The sequence below is a fragment of the Peromyscus eremicus genome, chromosome 12 (assembly GCF_949786415.1).
Source record: "Peromyscus eremicus chromosome 12, PerEre_H2_v1, whole genome shotgun sequence".
Taxonomy (NCBI): domain Eukaryota; kingdom Metazoa; phylum Chordata; class Mammalia; order Rodentia; family Cricetidae; genus Peromyscus; species Peromyscus eremicus.
In genome coordinates, this window is record NC_081428.1 from 50,364,082 (window position 1) to 50,384,835 (window position 20,754).

General features: G+C 42.6%; 1 protein-coding gene across 1 annotated transcript in view; it reads right to left on the bottom strand.

The window, feature by feature from the left end:
* Window positions 1–10,041: 10,041 nt before the first annotated feature.
* The window catches only part of Spice1 (spindle and centriole associated protein 1), a 41,065-nt gene continuing 30,352 nt past the window's right edge, over window positions 10,042–20,754 (bottom strand). Inside the window, exons 14-18 of the mRNA XM_059276867.1 lie at window positions 19,446–19,936; window positions 16,595–16,778; window positions 14,264–14,366; window positions 11,907–11,994; window positions 10,042–10,803 (exon numbers count right to left, since the gene is read on the bottom strand). Coding sequence (XP_059132850.1) covers window positions 10,750–10,803; window positions 11,907–11,994; window positions 14,264–14,366; window positions 16,595–16,778; window positions 19,446–19,936 — 920 coding nt within the window. The 3' untranslated portion in view covers window positions 10,042–10,749. The remainder of the gene's footprint in view (window positions 10,804–11,906; window positions 11,995–14,263; window positions 14,367–16,594; window positions 16,779–19,445; window positions 19,937–20,754) is intronic.

A 20,754-nucleotide genomic window follows, 5' to 3' on the forward strand; every position in this document is an offset into this window, starting at 1 on the left:
GCTCAGAAACACAGGTTTTAAGCAAGCAGTGAAACTGCAGTGGGTTGCTGTGGGATGTTCTGTATGGCAAATGTGTTGCTTTGCTTGGTTAGTAAATAAAACACTGATTGACCAGTAGTCAGGCAGGAGGAAGTATAGGCGGGACAAGGAGGAGAAGAATTCTGGGAAGTGGAAGGCTGAGTCAGAGACACTGCCAGCCACCACGATGAGAAACAGCATGTGAAGATGCCGGTAAGCCACGAGCCACGTGGCAAGGTATAGATTTATTGAAATGTATTAATTTAAGATATAAGAACAGTTAGCAAGAAGCCTGCCACGGCCATACAGTTTGTAAGCAATATAAGTCTCTGTGTTTACTTGGTTGGGTCTGAGTGGCTGTGGGACTGGCGGGTGAGAGAGATTTGTCCTGACTGTGGGCCAGGCAGGAAAACTCTAGCTACAGTGGGTGCTACCAGAAATGAAAATGAAAGATTGAGGTACTCTGGAAATGTGTAATGAGAAAGTTAAACTATGTTGGAGGCTTAGGGAAGGGGTGTTTGAGACAGAAATGATGATTCTGACTTGGCACAGGCTGGGGAAAAAAACACGTTAGGCAGAGAATACCTCCAAAGGGCTGAAGCTGGTCCACTGATAAGAGCAGGAGCCAGGTATTAGTTTACACATTGCTGGGACAAGATGCCTAGCAAAAGCAACTTAGGGAATGATGGCTTGATTCTGGCTCACAGCTCGAGGGTATAGTCCATCATGACAGGAAGTCATGGCAGCTGAAACTAGGAACAGCTGATCACATTGAGGCAGAGGGCTTGAGGTTTTTTTTAATGTAATCTATGGTCCCATCCCCTGGAATAGTGCCATCCACACTGAGGGTGGGTCTTCCCACTTCAGCAAGCCTGATACAGAAAATCCCTCGCAGACATGTCCAGAAGTTTGTTTCCTGGAGATTCTAAATGCTGTCAAGTGTCAAGATTAACCATCACCAGAGCAGGATGCATGTGACAGGGAGGCAGATTGCTGGGTCACATATGAGAGTTTCATACACTCTCTAGGGACATCCATACTGTTCTCTCCGATGGCTCTAGGACTATACATGCCAATCCACTGCACAGAAGCAGTCCCCCTTCCTCCATATCTTTGCCAGCTCTTTCGTTTCAATTTTTTTCTAACAGTCTTTCTAATTGGGAAGAGAGGATAATAATTTCTTTGCAAAAAAACAAAAAACAAAAAAACAAAAAAAAACCCCGCAACATTCAAGGTGTTGGAAGGAAAGTGAACCTATTCTCTAGGCTGTCATGATGTCATCTCTAAGTGGTGAAACAAGATACTTTGCATTCCATGGCCCCCGGCTTTCTAGAACTCCAGAAGTTGGGCATCGCGTATACCTCCCAGTGGTTTGAAGCACAGCTTTCTGTTCTGTTCCCTAATAACCGGAAGGTTCATGAGGTCACTTTCTACCTGCTGCCTTTCTTTGCCTACATATATTTTGAATATGCCATAACTCAGTGGTTCTCAACCTTCCTAATGCTTCGACCCTTTAACACAATTCCTCATGTTGTGGTACCCCCCAACTGTAAAATTATTTTCGTTGCTACTTCTTAACTGTAATTTTGCTACTGTTAGGATTGAAATGTAAATATCTGTGTTTTTTCTGATGGTCTTAGATGACTCCTGTGAGAGGGTGTTCAGCACCTCCACACCTAATGGGATTGTAAATGGGACACTCAGTAAACAAATTGGACCCACAATGAAAAAAGTAACCAGATACAAGGACAAAAGCATCACATGGCTTTCTGTGCTGTCATGAATAATGTATTTCTCACATGGCCAACACTACCGCGAAAATAAAGATTAGCATCACAAATCCAGTCAATGTCAGGTTGTGTAGGGTATAAAAGAAAATTCTAGAACCCAGGGACTTCACACAGTAATCTGAACTAGCAGTAGTGGCAGAAAAAAAAAAAAAAAAAACCTAGGATCATTCTTCTTTCCTGAGTAATATAGGATGATGGAGGGTTTGTAAGATGCCTGTAAACAGACCAGGTATAACAGACTCCTGGAGTCCATTAGCTGGACTGCTGATGTGGAGCAGAGTGGTATTTAGGGCTTTTATTTGTTTGTTTTGCTTTGCTTTTTTAGGACAAACAGATTGGGAAATTATACTTTCACCTCTTTGAAGCCAAAGAGAATTGGGTTCACATCCCAGCTAGGGCAACAAGCATGGTCCTTAATCTTTTTGTCCTTGTGTATATACATGTATATGTAGATGTATAACATCTATAGTTACTATTTGTCCATATATATATGTGTGTGTATATGATGTAAAATGTCTATAGTTACTATTTGTCCATATGTATGTATGTATGTATGTATGTGTGTATATTGTGTATAATGTCTATATGTATGTATGTGTGTATATGTTGTATAATGTCTATAGTTACTATTTGTCCATATGTATGTATGTGTGTGTATATGGTGTATAATGTCTATAGTTACTATTTATCCATATATATGTATGTATGTGTGTGTATGGTATATAATGTCTATATGTATGTATGTGTGTATATGATGTATAATGTCTATAGTTACTATTTGTCCATATATATGTATGTGTATGTGTGTATATGATGTATAATGTCTATAGTTACTATTTGTCCATATATATGTGTGTATGTGTGTATATGATGTATAATGTCTATAGTTACTATTTGTCCATATATATGTATGTATGTGTGTGTATATGATGTATAATGTCTATAGTTACTATTTGTCCATATATATGTGTGTATGTATGTATATGGTGCATAATGTCTATAGTTACTATTTGTCCATATGTATGTATGTATGTGTGTGTATATGATGTATAATGTCTATAGTTACTATTTGTCCATATATGTATGTATGTGTGTGTATATGACGTATAATGTCTATAGTTCTCAACTCTGACTGCACTGCAGAGTAACCTGGAAAAAACATAGAATTAGAGGAGTCTCATTTTCCAGGCAAACTTTTGTGCAGCCAGGTATAAGAACTGATGCTAAGAACGAGGGGTTTGTATGAAAGACATGGGTTTCTTACATATTGTAGTTGGTTTCTCTAGCAGTCCTACGGCTCTTCTTTAACACAGGTGAAACTCAGTAACTATGATCAGAAGGTAGCCGTGCTTCCATGCACCATAGTCCCAGCAATTCAATAGCCCAGGGGAGGAATATTTTCTGAGCTCAAGAATTCAAGGCCAGCCTCTGCAACACAGTGAGAGCCGTCTCTAAATAAGATCAAAGGACAACTTAGCAGAGTCAGTTCTCACACTTTTTGGGTTACAGGGATGGAGCCCAGGTCATCTGGCTTGCATTGTCCATCTGGTGGCCAGTGCTTTTACCTGCTGAGCCATCTCACTGGTCCAGAAAGAAGTTTTACCTAGTGCAGCACCCTATCCGGTAAAGGGGACACATTCACATCCGGTCCAGCAATATTAGAAAAATAGTCTACGGTGTTGGCCAGGCCGGGAACATTGGCTTCTGATTCAGTCTAACTGGGTTTAAGTGGGAAATGTTAAGTATTCAGCATCTCTGTACTCAGTATTCTCTTCTCAGAAATGTGGTGCCCACGTCACCGACCTGAGGGCAGTAGAGTACATGTAGTGAGTCCAGCAGCTAAGCTTGGAGAGCCGTGTGTGGCTCCAGCAGGCCACACATCTAAGAGGGTAGGAGCAGCACCACTCAGACTCAGTGGGTTTAAAAATAAAATAAGAAGAGAACAAAGAGATGGAGGGGGGCGGTAGGGAGGTAGAGATGGATCTGGGAAGAGTTGGGGGAGGGTTGAAGACGCTCAAAATACGTTTTATGAATTTTGTATTGATGAATTCCGAAAGAATAAAAATGAATGGGAACTGGCACATGGCCATGGGGTATGTAAATAGTAGAGGAGATTATTAATAATAAATATGGTCTCAAATAAGTGAAGATAGGGGGCATTTTAAGATATGGCCAATCATCTTCCACCCAACAGTTCAGCTAAGATTGTGGCCTGTTCTGTTAGAGTTCTGCTCTAGATCTTAGTACATTTTAAATTAAGCTCAAATCTCTCTCTCTCCAGCGTGGATCCATTTGACCTTTGTTCGTTCTTATAATTAGAGGTTGCTCTAGCTTTCCATCAGATATTCCCCTTTCTCAGAGGAAGCACCCCAATTCTTTCAATTATTCCTCAATGACATAATTTGAACTTTTTTCAAAGTTATAATAATTAAATAAATAGCCTGGTGGTGGCACATGCCTTTAATCCCAGCACTCAGGGAGCAGAGGCAGACAGATCTCTGTGAGTTTGAGACCAGCCTCATCTACAGAGTGAGTTCCAGGATAGCCAGAGCGTTGTTACACAGAGAAACCTGTCTTGGAAAAAAATTAGATCAATACACTTCCAGTGTTTTAGATATTCCCTCAAAATTTTTACCTTCCTAGATTTTTTTTCCATCTTCCCTTCTGGACACGTGCCATAAGTGAGAAGTCATCAGTTTACCTCATCACCTCACTGGCCGGAGACATTCACATCATTCCTCTAAGACAACCTAAGGTTTATCTTTGGCGGGATAGACAGAATTACCATATGTTGACTCATCTAAGTCAGTATATAACAATGACCAGTCCTTATGTGTGTGTTCTCTACCACACCCTACTTAATAAACCAGTAGAGACTAACTAGGTTTGGAAACCTATTTGTGGAATGATTGTTAAGTCTCCCTTTATTAGATTCCGCCTATAGCCAATTCTTTTGACCAACTCATTAACTAGACTGTCCAGTTTTGAGTTAACCCTACAAAAATGTAAGGAAAGTAACAGTTCTCAATGGTGCTGTGTTCCTAAAGGATTGGCTGGAAACCAGACACAGGACTCCACAAGGTAACATTGCTCAGATTCAGTCACCAGAGCCCAGGGCCAGATCTTCAATCCCCAATCTCTGCAGTGTGCCAGAGCTGGTCATATTAAATGACCAGTAATGGATGTAGAAAACCAACTCAATTTTGACTTTACCTTGTGAAATATAACAATAGTTTGTGGTGGTTTTGTTTGTTTGTTTGCTTGCTTGCTTGCTTATTGTTTTGGTTCTTATTTGATGCCAAGCACAGTTCTAAAAGTTTCTACACACATTCTCTCACCTGTTTGTAAAACATGAGGCAGATACCATGATCATGGTTGTGTAAGTGAGAAACAAGAGCAGTTAGTCACTGAATGCCTTCCTGCCATCCATCTCACACAATCCATTTCCAAGACCTGTTACCAGCTGTCCAGCTCAGAAGAGTTTGAATCCACCCTCTCCTCACCCCATCCCTGCTCTAGCTGACTGCTCATCACCATGGATGGCCTCAAACAGCTTCTTTGTTTTCTAATCCATTTTATCTTTAATTTTCTTTTTCTCATGGAGGCTGGAATGGAGAGATGGCTCAGCAGTTAAGAGCACGGCTGTTACTCCAGAGTGCCAGGGTTCAATTCCAAGCACCCTCATGGCAGCTCACAACCATCTGTACACCAGTCCCAGGGCATCCAAGGCTTTCTTATGCTCTCCGGGAGCACTGTGCACACATGGTACACAGACATACATTCAGACAAAGACTCATACACATACGATAAAAATAAATAAAACCTTTAAAATTGAACTTTTTTGTTACATTTATTTATATTTTATTTGTGTGGGGGTGGTGCATGTGTGGAGGTCACGACAGCTTTTTGGAAATTGGTTCTCTCCTTCTACCATGAGGGTGCCAGGGATGGGACACAGGTCAGGCCTGGGGACAAGTGCCTTAACCCACGGAGCCTTCTTGCTAGCCTTCTAATCTGTTTTCTGTCTTGCCCTTTGGATTGCTGAAAGAGCTCTCTCAGTGTGCCACTCTTGTTTAAAGCATCGAGGGATTCTGCTTCCATCACAAGAGAATGCAAGAACTCTGAGTTCTTGTACAAACACTCAGCATGGCATAAAAGCCCTTCATTGTGGGATTCTAGACCATCCCGTCACACCCCCCTCTGTTCCTACTCCCTCTTCAGCTCCTTTTCTCCAGTATCTTACTAAGTAGGCAAGTAAGACAACTCATGGCTAAGCGCATACACATACACTGCACACTCGCTTCCTACCGCCTCTGCCTATTATCAGCATTTAGGTGTACTCCCTAGATACTAAGCACTTGGCCTGCCTTGGCCTCCACCCCTAACAAGAACCCCAGGAAGTAAGCACGGCCATTTTTTTAGTGATAAGGAAGCTAGTGCAGATGGGTCTCCTTGACAAGACTCACAGCTAAGAGTGGGTAGGGGTGGCTTTGTTGACCGGGGCACATTCCCAGCAGTCTCTCTTCCTCCCTCCGTGGTGATCTAACCCCTCTCCGGCGGCCTGGCTGCCTCTTGCCCCGCATTGCCAGCTCCTTGCAGGCAGGAGCTGTGCCCTTGTCTAACATGCACTGGTTGCCTTAAATGTTTGCGTTGAACGGCCATAGGAGGACCAGGAAAGTGCTCCAGGGAAACTGGACCACACTAGTTCCACCTAAAAGTTCAAACCGGGTTCACTGCTCTCTGGGTCGCTACCAGATTTAACGGGGACTCGTGTGGACAGCCCAGCTGCTGGAGCTCACTTACCAGAGGTGTTCACCACCGCGCAGCTGGTTTCCAGCCACACATGCCCAAGGACTCCGTTTACTGCGGTTGCCACAGCAACGCCACTCAGTCTGGCTGGTGCTCTGGGGGGAGGGGACCAACAAGCTATTAGGCGCATGCGCGCCATGCCCCAGGGCTTTTCCTAAACTGAGCAGGGGTGTTGCGGCAGAGTCCCGTCTTCCCTGGGGATGCTATTGCGACCTACCTCTCTCTAGGAAACAAGCTTAGCATTCCAACAGTTTATAACCCAAATGACTGAGCACTTTCAAAGGTACTTGCTCAACTTTTCCAAAGCGACCAAAGGGTTCCCTGAGCCAGTTACTTGCCAACTAAAAACAAAACTTTTAAAGTGGAGGTGGTCTTAGTGAGGGAAGGCAGCTTGCCAGCTACATCAACATCGAAGACAGATAAACTAAAGCTACATATCTGTCGGCTTTTAAAGAGTAAATAAGGTTTGTGTTGTGAGGTTCAACCCTCAGGGATTTTTTTTTCAAAATCTGCAAGGCATGTATCAGACAAAGGAGTTGTACACAAAATAAATAAAGAGCTCCCGCCTTTAATAAAAAGGCAAATAATCCAACAAAAACTTTTGAAGTTTCTTTATGAAAGAATGTCTACAAATACCAATGAACAGAGTAAATGAGGCATCACTATCACGGATAAAAACACAAATTAAGATGTCATAACTCAGCCACAGAAGAGATAAAAAGACTGATCAAATATTGAGTAAGATTAGGAGTAACAAGAGAATGCACATGTTGCTAGTGAAAGTGTAAAAATGGAATGTCAGAAAGTTTCTTAAAATCAAATACACTATCATGTAAAGCAGCAATTCCATTTCTAGTTTCGTATCCAAGACAAATAAAATATTTGCTCCTCCTTCATGGTTGGCTTATTTGTAACCATTTAAAGCTGGAAACAAAGCCAGGCATTTGGTGTCGGGACACCAAGTGCAGAAACTATGACATGGTCATACAATCAAACACTAATAGGCAATCCAAACGTTTATCTGTTGACACACACACACATAGCATGGATCAATCTCAAAATCACGCTGAATGTGAGCAGCCAAAACAAAGGTGTATTCTGAATGACTCCATTGATATGAAATTATAAAATAATCTTTGGTGGTAAGAGCCACGCCTCTAGTGTTTTCTACTGGTGTACAGGGGGGACAACTAACAGAGAGGGACACAAAGGGTCAGCTGGATTGGTACAACTGTCCTGTGCCTTCATACACATCCTAAGATTGATTAATGTCTATACATCCCACTGTACGTAAACTGTATGTTAATTACAGCATTTAAAGGTTGGAAGTGACCCATGTAATTTTAAAAGCCAGATACAGTTTTCAAATAGATAATGCTAACTTGAACCCTAAGATTGAAGAGGGGCTATTAACCCATGAGAAAGGGGCTCCAGGATTCTAACAGGGCAGTATTTTTTTAATTTGTATTCTAACATATACTCTTTTGACATCTTTTGATAAAGTATTAATCGCTTGGCCTCTACTTAAGAGCAAATATTATTCTCTATTATCCTCCCCTGTGGCATAGAGACAATGCTCTGAGGTCAGACATATGGCCCCTACCCTTACTCAGTGATCAGTGTCCCCAGTGTCCCAGAACAGGGGTCTCCGATTATGTGCAAAGTTCACAGAACATGAAGCCAGGCTGCCAGCGGCAATCCTACATGTAGCAGTTGACAAGGTCTGACCTCAGAGGATGCATATCCCTCCGCAGCACGCCTTCAAGTTCACAGCCCGCCACTCTTGGCTGTGCAGGAAGCCTCACTTGCTTCCATGCGGGAATGTTTCCCATCCATGACTCATGGCCGTTACCAGTCATCATCTAGGTCATTGAGGCATCAATCTATTCTCTCTCAGGACCTCTGGAAGAACAGCCAGTGCTCTTAACCGCTGAGCCATCTCTCCAGCCCGATTTTTATTCCTCTTAATGTTGTGTGTGTGTAGGAATGGAGGAAACGGTCATTAACAAGTTAAACCGTGAAAAAATAATTCTGTCAATATTTTCGTCCTCTTTGTTTTCATCTAATCCTTTGAGCTGGAATTACACACAGGACCCGCCTTAGGACAGAGTTCCATTCCCAGCACCCACATGGTGGCTCCCAACCATCTGTAATGAGAACTGGTGCCCTCTTCTGGCCTGCAGGCAGAACACTGTATACAAAATAAATAAATCTTTAAAAAAAAAAAAAAAGAATAAAAAACTAAAGTATTCAAATTGAGAATAATGGCTTTTAAGGTTTAAAGATGTGGGGGTGACTAAAGCTAGAAAAACATAAAGAAAAATACGTATTAAAGAAAGTATTCATGGGTGAACAATGCTGTTCCCAGAAGGCACAGGTTATTAAATGTGAATCTCAGTGCTAGCACAGGATAACCTCTACAAGACAGGTCAGGGAGGTAACAGGCTATTTCTATGCCATTGTTTGCACACCATAACTAGATGGTGAGACCACATTGCTGAAGACTAGTGTTTAAATGTGAGTGCTCAGCTGCAGAAGAATCATCTGTATCAACCACACCTCTCCATCCAAGGCTCCATCCAAGGCTCCATCCAAGGCTCAGGGAGCATTGCAGAAGAGGAGCAGGAAGAGTATTGGGTAGGGAGGGAAGCAGTGAACTGTCTAGACATTACATGGCTGAGGCACACATCAGCTCCCGGCAGCTGTGGTTACCTGTACAAGATTAAGCCAGACAAAATTCCAGCAGACCAGGAAGAGGCCCTGAGGCCCCACTCTTGGTGGAGGAGCTATGGGCAGTTGGTGTTCCTGAGAAAAAGACTAACTCTCCTCTGGGGAACTCGGCTAGTGGTAAGTTGCCCATGCCCATGTCCCCACTCACGTGCATCTGGGCAGCAATAATTGGCTCAGGTTAGTAACGACACAAAATAAACATGAAACAGGGAGAAAGACAGGATGAAAGGCACTAGGGAGAGCTGGAGGAAGATAGTGATGGATGGATCAGATCAAAACACATTGTATAAATGGATAAAAATTGCTAAGAATATATATATATATATAAAACAGAAGAAATACAGACTTCACACAGATTCATCAGTGCTAGAAGAAAATAATTTTACTCTTGGCTGCAACTGAAAAGCCCGGGTAGAGCTGCACAGGGAGATTCCTAGAACATGGTTCTCAACTGCAGAGGGAGGAAGGGGAAGTCTGGGGACTCAGGGTAGCTTCAGTGTGATGCTCTCCCCTCCCAACTCACTGAAGTTGGAAATTCCCATCACAGCATGGCAGACATCACTGAAATAAACCGGAAATAGAAGCCAATACCGAGAACCAGTCAGTTCATGAGAGAAAATCCATTTTGGGTGATTTAGGGCAAGGAAAATTAATAACAGTTTTTATATTTCTTTTCCTAACATTATCATTAAATCAATGTACTGCACTTAGATATTTGAACATTATGGTTGGTATCATTAAACACATAGCCACTGTCACTTAAGAAAAATAAACAAACATTCATATGCCCACCTCCTGTTCTTTTGTTGAAACAGGGTTCTCTACATAGCTCAGGCTGGCATGGAACACATGTATACTAGAGAGCCTCCTGCCCCAAGTTTCTGAATGTTGGGATTATAGGTATACCCCACAGCCTCAGCCTTTTGTTTTTTTTAAGTTGTATATTCAATTTAGAATGATGGATAGTAGAAAAGAAATTATCACATTTTTCTGAAAGCCAGAAAAAATTTATTATAAGTTATACATAAAGCAATTTAGTTCTTCTGGGAAGATGATCCACATTTATGATGTACTAAACAATAACAAAAACAAAACCTTCAACAGCAATGACAAGGGTAACAATGTATTACTAAAAAGTTTAACAAGGTCAATCAAATATAAAACTTAAATTTTCTTACAGTCAAAGTTTTATTCACAGGAAATTCATAGGTTAGATGCTTTGTGAAAAACCTATTTGAAAAGGTAAAATATTAAAAATAATTGTTCTTTTCCTTGTTTCCATTAATACAGGCTATCTCTGCAGGTTTTATCTAAAGAAAATGTCACAACTTGAAAGGAGGATCCACGAAGAGGAAAGGGAAGGAGGGATGAGTCACTGAGGGCACGCTCCAATTCATCTTCTCTAGGACATGTGGGCAGAGAGAGCGAACCAGCCTTCCTCATGGTGCTTTTCGGTCTGTCGGACAGAGACACGGACAGGAGTTAGACTCGAGCCCACTGGAGTCACAGACATTTCCACCAAGCACATTCAACGAAGTCACCATGTGCCTTAGGGGGCACTGGAGTGTCACCTCTCCTGGCAAACCTTCTGCCCCACCGAGATACCACCAAGCAGCTGGCTGCCTGCTCAGCAGGTATCCTAAAAAGAGCCTTACCTTTCAAAAGGAGAAATCCAACATTTATTCAAACCATAGGTACAATTTTAAACACGATGAAAAGAAGGTTATTGGAGCTTAGTAAATTAAATGATACTAAGTTCCATGAACTGTAACTATATCAAAAGATAACTTTAAGCTTCTCAGGATTTAAGAATAAGAAAGGACAAATTTTTAATTCTAGGCAACTGGGGTAGCTAACTAAGGCAGTTACTTCGTTTGGGCTGTGTGTCTCCACTCTGTGATCTAATGATTTCCCCATATCTGTTACTGGCTTATCTCTGGAAAAAATTTTTTTTACAATTCTAAAGATATTCTTACAATTTTCTATGATAAACACAGAGAAACTGTATTTTTTCTATATTATCAACACACATATAAATGCCTTTTTTCTGTGAAAAAAATCTGAATAAACAGTAAATGTTTAGCTTCCAGACAGTTCTGGAGCAAACCAGAACATATGAAAATGTACAAGGCATTCATTTACCCTCTGTGTTGTTACCTGCCTAACAGAGGCCCTCAGACATGGCACACTGGGATAAAGAACCAGCCACAGGTCTCTGGCTATCCCAAGCTCTTCCCAGTTACATCAACAACAGCAGGACCAATACCTCATACCTATGAGCCCCTCAAGACCATGGCACTTGGGAAGCAGGCCTGACACCAGTAATTCCTAGTCTTGGAAGACACTTGGAATCCTATCAAATTTTAATTTATTTCTTAATTACCCTAGAAAACAAAATAAATGTATTGCTTTTCAAATAGACACAAATTATAGTATTTCTTTTCTCCGTGGAATTTTCTAGCATGTTAAAGACAACAGGAATAATAACTAAGAATAGAAGTTAGTCACCTCCACCCTCACACTCTTGACACTACACACTGATCATATTTTATAACGTACCTTTGTTCTTGGATTAACAGGTGTGAATCGCCCACTTCCTGAGGTGGCATTTAGCGGAGAACAAGAATTACTAGTAGCCCCTGAAGATCTATCCATGAGAAATAAACAGAGAGTGAGGTATTACCACTAGCCATAAACAATTAAGGGGACAGTTCTCAATACTGACAAGAGCTTAAAAAGGTTTGGTGACAAGTCCAAATGACGTAAACCACTCGTAACACTTTATCGGCCTGAAACTTAAAACTAGTAGTTTACCACTTAGAGTAGTTAGCTTTACAGACGGAGTGGAAGTACAGTGTTCCTGTGAACCTCACCTCCATCTCTAATAGTCTCTTCTATTACTAACATCTTTAACTGACTTGTGCACACTGCACACTCCATACTTGGGTTAATGCAGATATATATATTACCTTTAAAAGTTTATGTGTGTTCAGAAAAGAAAAGGACCAGACACCAATAAAGACAAGTAGCCCAGGTGACCCAGCCTCTCAGAATGCCTCTGTTGCAGTTTCCTCAAAATTCTACATCCAGAACAACTTCAAAGCTGCTAGCTGAGATGGTCCAGCCTCACAGACTACTCCAGCCAAGACTTCAGGTAAGCTCTACACTTTCCCATCACACAGAGACTAAACAAAAAAATAATACAGCTAGCTCTCCCAGGACTTGACCATTATCTTAATTTTTTCAGGGTCCTCTAGAGATGCCACTGTCCAAGAGAGCAGGAAGCACTCTAGAGAACACGACACCCACATTCCCAAGAGGTGGGGTGGGTGGTTTGTGGTCATTCAGTGGATGATGGATGTTTATCATCATTAGGGAGAATGGCTGCAAATTGTTATTGCAACTAAGGTAAGGGAGGAAACTAAGCAAGGTAAGTTGGATTCAAGGATCTCATTCTGAAAAGAAAAAGGGTAGATTATTGAATCTACTTTAAACTAAAAAGCAATTATTAATCTCAAGTATTTTACATTGGCATAGATTTTTGCATATTGATAATGGAGTATTTTCTCTGAATTTGCCAAATACAAATGGGTTGGGTATTATAAATGTAATTCTTTCTTGGTAATTGTACTTATTGTATATAGTCTTACTATGTTAAACCAAAACCTTTCTTTTTATTTAGACAAGAGGAAATGTTGTGGAACATTTAATTATGCAAAGATTCGCTGAGTTTGTTTAACTATGTAAAGATGTGTTGCATGTGTTTATGTTGAGGAATATTTATCTAACTATGTAAAAATGTCTTGCTGTTTTACCTTGCCTGCCTAAGGCACTTGAGTGGTCTAATAAAAGGCTGAACAGCAATAGCAAGGAAGGAGGTACAGGCAGAACTTCCAGGCAGGGAGAGTTAGTTAGTAGGAGGAGGACTTTAGGCTCGGGAGTGGGGAAGAAAAAAAGAGATACCAGGGAGATGCTACGGGCCAGACAGACATGGAGGAAGTAGGAAAGCAGGACATACAGAATGAAAGAAAGGTTAAAAAAAAGCCCCCAAGGCAAAACATAGATGAATAGAAACGGGTTAAATTAAGTTAAAAGAGCTTGTGGGACAAGCCAAAGGTAAGGCCGAGCATTCATAATTAATAGTAAGTCTCCATGTCTTTATTAGGGAGCTGGTTGGCAGCCCAAAGAAAATTCCAGCTACATGTATGGTACAACATGAGGATGCTGGGTGGAGACAGAAAAGCCAGGGAACTCCTTCCTGACCCACTTACCTCATGTGGCTCATCTAGGCCAATCAGTTTTGTGTTCTGTGGGAGCCCAAATTATTCAAGGTCAGAGAATCTGAGCTTGCTTTACCCAGCAGGGCTGCATAAGATGATTTGGCCACAGGCGTGGTTACCAGGTGTTTGGAAGGGTCTACACTTGGCTGAACAGTGTGCTTTGATCTTGCAAGGGGGAGGTCTTTTGCCTCTCCCCTTGTTATGTTATAAAAAGCCCTTTTAATAAAGGACGAGGCTGGTGGGTATTGACCCAGGCTCTCCCGAAGCTATCCCGTGTTTCTGTCTGTCTTCTTGTTGGCTAGGCCTCTCTATCTATCATTTCTTAATTCCTCTCTCCTCCACCTAAGAACCTTTCAAAAGGTGGGAGTCGGACCCCCCCAGTGTGGACTTACTGCAACAGTGAAAGTGTTACTAGTGAGTGTGTATACCCTGGGATACAGCTTCTCCTAATTTTGCAGCCAGAAATTCTTAAAGATTAGCCCACTTTTGTTCTAAGCAGGCACCCCTACTTGGTTAAGTTGCTTCCTTTCTCTGAATGAGTGAGTGTGCCTGAACTTGTTAGACAGACGCTGGGCACAGAGAGGACGCACCCAGACACTGTTGATGCTGTAAGGAACAGCAGCCCTGCAGCCCTACCTTCTTGAACTGATCACACTGACAGGAGACACAGTGTTGCATTTCGAACTCTCTGGAGCCTCCACTCCTGGAACAGACACCTCTATGGTTCGCTTTCCTTCTTCTAAAATACAAAAGTAACTGTTAGTGTCATTACTTTTCACTAATAAAAGCAACAACTTTGCTCAATTTCATTACTGGAAATTATAGATTACAAATTTAGGTGTTTTTATATCAGAATGGTTCATAGAAAACACTTGAGAGATGATTTTTAAAAGTGAACTGTTAAGACAAGAAACTTCACTGTTTCTGTTCGTTTGGCGGTACTCCAGTTCATGGAATGCCAGAATCTTCTGACAAGTAACAACAGAGCAAGAAGTGAAAAACAGTGAGACCGAGGTATACTGGGGAGCAGGAGGGTGGGTGGAGAGAAGGAATGAATGGGGTGAACATGATTAAGATGCATATATTTATGAAACCGTCAAAGAATAAGAAAACATTAAATTTAAAAACTAAAAAAAAGCTAGCTCAAAAGTTTGATTTTTCAATCTGATTAAATTAAGTAGGATTTCATTTCCCCTTATAGCCAGGAAATATCTGATTTTTAAGGAGGATTTACAGGATCCTCTATGAATAGAACAGATATAAAGTATTTCATTACTAAATGTTTGTCGACTGTCTACTTATGAAACCCTGAGATTTCACATAATTAGACTTTGCTCTGGCCCTATGAGAATCCATGCCTGGTACTATAAATCTGATCAAAGCCCCACGGCTGGGAAGGTCCCAGGCAATGAGTAGAAGAGACTTACTATTGTTGTCTGGCTCAGCTGTCAAGTCAAGCTGCCTGTAAACACCTATATTTCCACCCACACAGAGATGCTACTCTCCTCCTATTCAGAGTAGCTTGGCTCTGCGGTGAGCGATGGTGAGTGCAGACTCTTAGCTGCTCACAGTGCTGAGAATAAGAGCTGGCAGTTCTCGGCCCTCAACAGGACAGTTACACCCCTCCTCTAAGGCTCGAAATACCATGGAAAGGGGCAGAACGACTACAGCAGCAGGAAGACAGGGAGCAGGGCTGTCTTCTGACATCATGAGCTCACAGCAGCTGGGGCCACCTGTACCGGGCCTGCACAAGGGTGGACTTGTCAAGAGTCTGCCATGGAGTGGGAAGGGGCTCGTGGAGCCGTACTCCTCTCTGTTGAACGACTGGCTAATGCTGGATCCTGGGGGTGGGGGTGGGGGTTCACTACCTTTAGTTACGTACACTATCCCAGGCCCTGGGGGACAGTTTCACATCCATGGCCATTCAGACCATCCTTAAAATCAGTGGGTCACAAAAACAGGGAAAGGGACCCGTAGGCAGGGGCTGACGGATGTGACGGAGAAGAGTGGAGGATGAGGCAAACCGAATGTATTATATATGTGTATGTTTTCTTGTTTGTAATTTCAAAAACTAAAGAGTTTTCATTTCCAGCAGAAGCGAAAACTCTTCCTGGTGCCTTTCAGGTACCCGCCTTCACCCAGCCACACAGGACACAAGGATCCCTGTAAGCACCAAGGCTCGAGCATCCCAGGGACACCGCTGACAGAGCCCTTCGGTCCCTCACAATCCGGGCCTTAGACGGGGCTCCATCAACACCTCAGATGTAGTGCCATCCTTGAGGGCGCAAATTCATTTCTGGCTAAAGCCAACTTAGAGCCACTTCGTTTAACCAACACTCTTTGAACAGCACTGCCATAGACCACATTTTTCAGTCACAATTAAGTTATTTAGGAGGCCCCTCTAGTTTTTCATGCTCCTAAACATAACAAAATAATGGAAAACATTAAACTGAGGAGAAATGTTTTTCTGGTTTTAAGAGAACAATAATTTGTAATCTGATGCTAGTAAAATGTGTAGTCTAATTTTGACATTTATACTTTTTTGCAGCATATATCCTAAGTGAGACATACACTGTAATACATATTTCACTTGGATGGTGTCGCCCTAGATGCCAAAGACTGGCTATAGAACAAGACAGCTTTCTACCACTATTTCCGTCTTTCCGACCCAAGCCGTTTCTTCTGGTACAAAGTTGGGCGTACTGGAACATAGTATGACTCCATATGAGCTCTCAAAATTGAGAGGGAAAAACGTTTCTCTCTGGAAGTCAGGAATCTGTGACCCACCGGCCCAGGCTCTGACAGGGAAAAGTGTTTCTCTCTGGAAGTCAGAACTCTGTGACCCACCGGCACAGGCTCTGACAGGGAAAAGTGTTTCTCTCTGAAAGTCAGAACTCTGTGACCCACCGGCCCAGGCTCTGACAGGGAAAAGTGTTTCTCTCTGGAAGTCAGGACTCTGTGACCCACTGGCCCAGGCTCTGAGAGGCGACTGAACAGGTGACACGGGCGAAGAGGAAAGGTTCAAACCAACGAGCTTCTGCTGCTCTATGAGCTGGAGCAGTTTGCCGCGAGCCTCCATGCTCTGCCGGTTCAACTCCGCAATCCGTTCCTCCATGCTACTTGGCACTAGAGATTGAACTACTGGGAAATTCTTCAGGGGAAAAAAAGACATAAATTCGTTATTTAAAAAAAAACACCCAGTTCTGATTTTTATTCAAAGTACCAGCAATTCGGTATTCATGGCCTTACTATAAACACATACGAATGATGGGGTAAATAGTTTATAAATCAAAACAAAGGCGCACACACACACATTCGTCTACTGCTACTGCCATATGAGCACAGTCTAATGGGATGAGGCTTCCCTGCATCTCTTCCTACTTGCCTCAGCCGAACTAGAAAGAAAAGATAACACGAGGAAAGATGTCTGCCAGTGAGCCAAAGGCCACACTCCTACTGATGACAGGTCTGAGCCGGGGCAGACTACACAGGACTATTTCTGAATTTGAAAAGGATGTTTTTATAATTTCAATCTTCAAACATGCTTCATGAATTTGGCAAAATTATCTGGCAAAGACTCTAAAAATCCTCCCAGTCTTGCCCACGTGACAGCCCCTCCAGGCTGCTTCTAGCCTTGGAGATCTGATGTAAGAAGATCCGTGATTAGAAGGAGCCTAAGATACAGAGAAAAGTCAAACAGTACAAAAGAAAAGGTTACTCCAGGGATATAATGTAAGTTTAGTTTGAAAGCCCCAAGAGAAATGTACTTTCATCGTTCATAATAATTTCATTTAGCTAAATATATCCTTTTGTGGGGAAAAAACCAATCCCTGATAGAAATGACTAATTTGAAACTAATACCTATCAGGTTATGGGGGTTTTGCTTGTTTGTTTTTTGGAAAAAGGAAAGTAAACCAGTAAGGATCAAAGTCTATTTTGTATTTCCAATTAAAAAAGAAAAGGGCTAGGAAGGGCAGCAGTATTAGACTTCCCTTTCCAGGGTAGTATATGTACTATTTAGAAAGGGCATAGGCTCAGCATTGAACTGCTGTTACCTTTTTAAAAGCAACAGTGGTCTGTTTCAAATAATCTTCAAAACTCCACAAACATCTAAGGCACTGTGCATGCTGCCGCCTGCCTGGGACACTTGCTCCTTCCTGGCTTGCCCTCTTGAGCCAGTGATAACAGAAACAGCTCCTCCCACCCCCCATTGTCCATACCAAAGCCTTCAATGAGGATCTCAAAGCCTTTAGGAAGGCAGCTACCTCAGAACCCCCTAGTCCTGAGGCTGCCCACTGCTTCAGACTGCAAGAGCAGCTACCTCAGAACCCCTTAGTCCTGAGGCTGCCCACTGCTTCAGATTGCAAGAGCTGTTGCCACCCACTGTCAGATCCAGGGCAGTCACCTTTGCTCAAAAAGGGTCAAATAAAATATCCCCACGACCAGGATGTGTCATGGACACTCCGCCTGGGACTTAGATTCGCTTTTCTCTCCACAAACAATGAATAAAGGTTTAAGTTATCAGATTAGTCTACAGAGTTTATTTTACTTACAAAATTTCTCCACTGACAGGGAGACAAATCCACATGACCTTACTCATGTAGAGAATTTACAAAAGCTGATTTCATAGAAGCTGAGAGTCGATTAGTGGTTATTGGAGCTAGGGGAAGAGTAAGAAGGGGATGGAAGCTTGCTAAGAACAGTTAGACAGTGTTGACTGGATTGTCTTATTGTTGTTCTTAAGACAGATCTCATACTATAGCCCAGAACTCACTAAAGTAGCCCTGGCTGTTTTCAAACCCACGGCAACCCTGCCTCAGTCTCTTGAGGACTACAAGCGTTGAACCCCATGCTTGGTACTACAGTTACACAGGGGAAAAAAAAATCCTGCTCTACGGTAAATAAGAACAATGCTCCTCAGAATGTGACCAGACCAGCAGTCCTGGCATCACTGAGGGACTACTAGAAAGGCACCAGGTCCCACCCAGACCTACTCATGCACCACATTCTAGCAAGCTCCTCAGATGGTTCAAATGCACATTAAAGTTTAACTGATTCTTTAAATATAATTTCTATAGGAAAACCCATTCTGTGTCCTAGAAAAGAGTTATTCATCAGTTAAGGGCCAACTACTTTTTCATAGGCCACATGAAGAGTAAAGTTACTTTCAATTAAAATCTAGCTGTGCAGCAAGCATTCTGTGTCCTCCTCATTCTATCATTGTCCTCTATCATTTTATCTTATCCTTAGCCTCCTACACATCCTACCTTAATTCTACTTGCTGCAGTCATATGGTTTTTCTTTCATGTTGTCTTATTTAGTGCAATACTAACTAACAGATAAGTTTTATCTCTCTTGTGAGGAAGACATGTCAAAGCTATAGTCACTTCTGGAAAGAAATCTCTTTGGATGCCTGTTACAGCCTGAATATGCAACGCACCACCAGCTCACACACGGGGGCCTGCTTGCCAGCTGGTGAGCTTTAATGAATGGATTGAGCCCCTGAAGGAGCCACAGTATTATGGGAGGTGATGAAAAGGAGAAGGTAGGGCTCAGCTGGACTAATTTGGTCACCTGGGACATATCTTAAAGAGATGTGCCTTGTCCTCTGACCCTCTGGGCCACCATGAGATAGTAGCCTCTGCTACGTGTTCCTGCCACCATGATACTCTGTCTAACTTCAAGTCCAGAGAAATAGATTCTGCCACCTGGAGTAAACCCTCAGAAACCATGAGCGAAAACAGTCCCTCGTCCCTCTGCTTAATCCGTCCCAGCAGTGAGAGGTCTAACAGTGTCCTTAGTCTTTGCTGGTACTTACAGCAGGCAGGTCACCAGCACTTCCCTGTTTGCTCGGCTCCCGAAATCCATCCCCTTGCTCTCCCACCGACACCGACCGGGTAATATTATTCAGGTGTGCCTTGATGGCCGAATTCTGCAGTGTCAACTCAGCAATCCGTGCCATTATGTCCTTCCTCTGGGCCAGTGCCTCGTTTGTTCTAAGCTGCTGCCCATCTCCAAGCACTGGGGGCTCTTCTGAGAACGCAGGATTTCTTGACTGCTGAGTGGTGGGAAGGGAAGTGCAAGGGGGCTGGGACAGGTTAACAAACGGTGCCTGAGTTTTGTTCTCCAGATCTTCCCCCATGTGAGAAACTCTCCACCTCTGAGTGAAGAGGCGATTTTCCTCACTTGAGTTCTGAATGTCTGGGTCAACAGGCAAGGTCTTCTTTTCCCAGGTCTGTCCTTTCTCTATGACTTCCGCAGTGGGGGGGATTCGTGGAGCAGGGCGGGTCTGGACCGTTCTCCTCAATACTGCAGACGAGAATTTAAGACAGTCGTAAGCATCCTATTCTCCATAAACTGGTACTAAGATCAGCGCGTCAGTCTGTCATGGTAGTCAGGGAAATACTTCAGTAAACGGGTTTGGCTTCTGAGTGCCTACGTTATTTTCGTAAAGGAGTATGTATAATCAAGTCCAGAAACTTACACATTCCTGAGACCATGCACTTTGACACATATAACTCCTATCCAGGAATAGTGATGCATGCCTGTAGTCACAAATGAGTTTGAGGCCAGCCTGAGCTACACAGTGAGACACTAGGTGGAGGGGGGTAGGGAAAAAAATTGAATAATTACTATAAGAAATAAAAATCTAATCTGAACAGAAATCATAGCTCAAAGCATACTTCCTTATTCTAGATATAATTAATAACTCCTCAGGCCCCTGAGAAAGAAATATTAAACTATGTAATTAGCATTAAAGTAAAAAAAATTCCCATATGCTAGAATAAGGAAGCTGGGGTCCAGAAGAAGAATCTTAGTCCAAACTTCCCCCGAGTCAACGAGGAGTGGTCAAGCCACAGCACCCGACTCTCAGCCCAGCGCTGTCTCCATCAGACAACACCCTATTTTATTACAAACAGCAAGGCACGAATCCAGTAGAAGGATTTGCCATGTTCTTCAACCTCTGGACCCTCTTCAGTTCCTTTACCAAAAACACATCAAAGTACAGACAATCTGTGAAACTCTGAGTCCCAACAATAAAAGTTAGGGTCTTCTGCTCTGCAAGAAAATATTAGTGCTGGGCGGTGGTGGCGCACACCTTTAATCCCAGCACTTGGGAGGCAGAG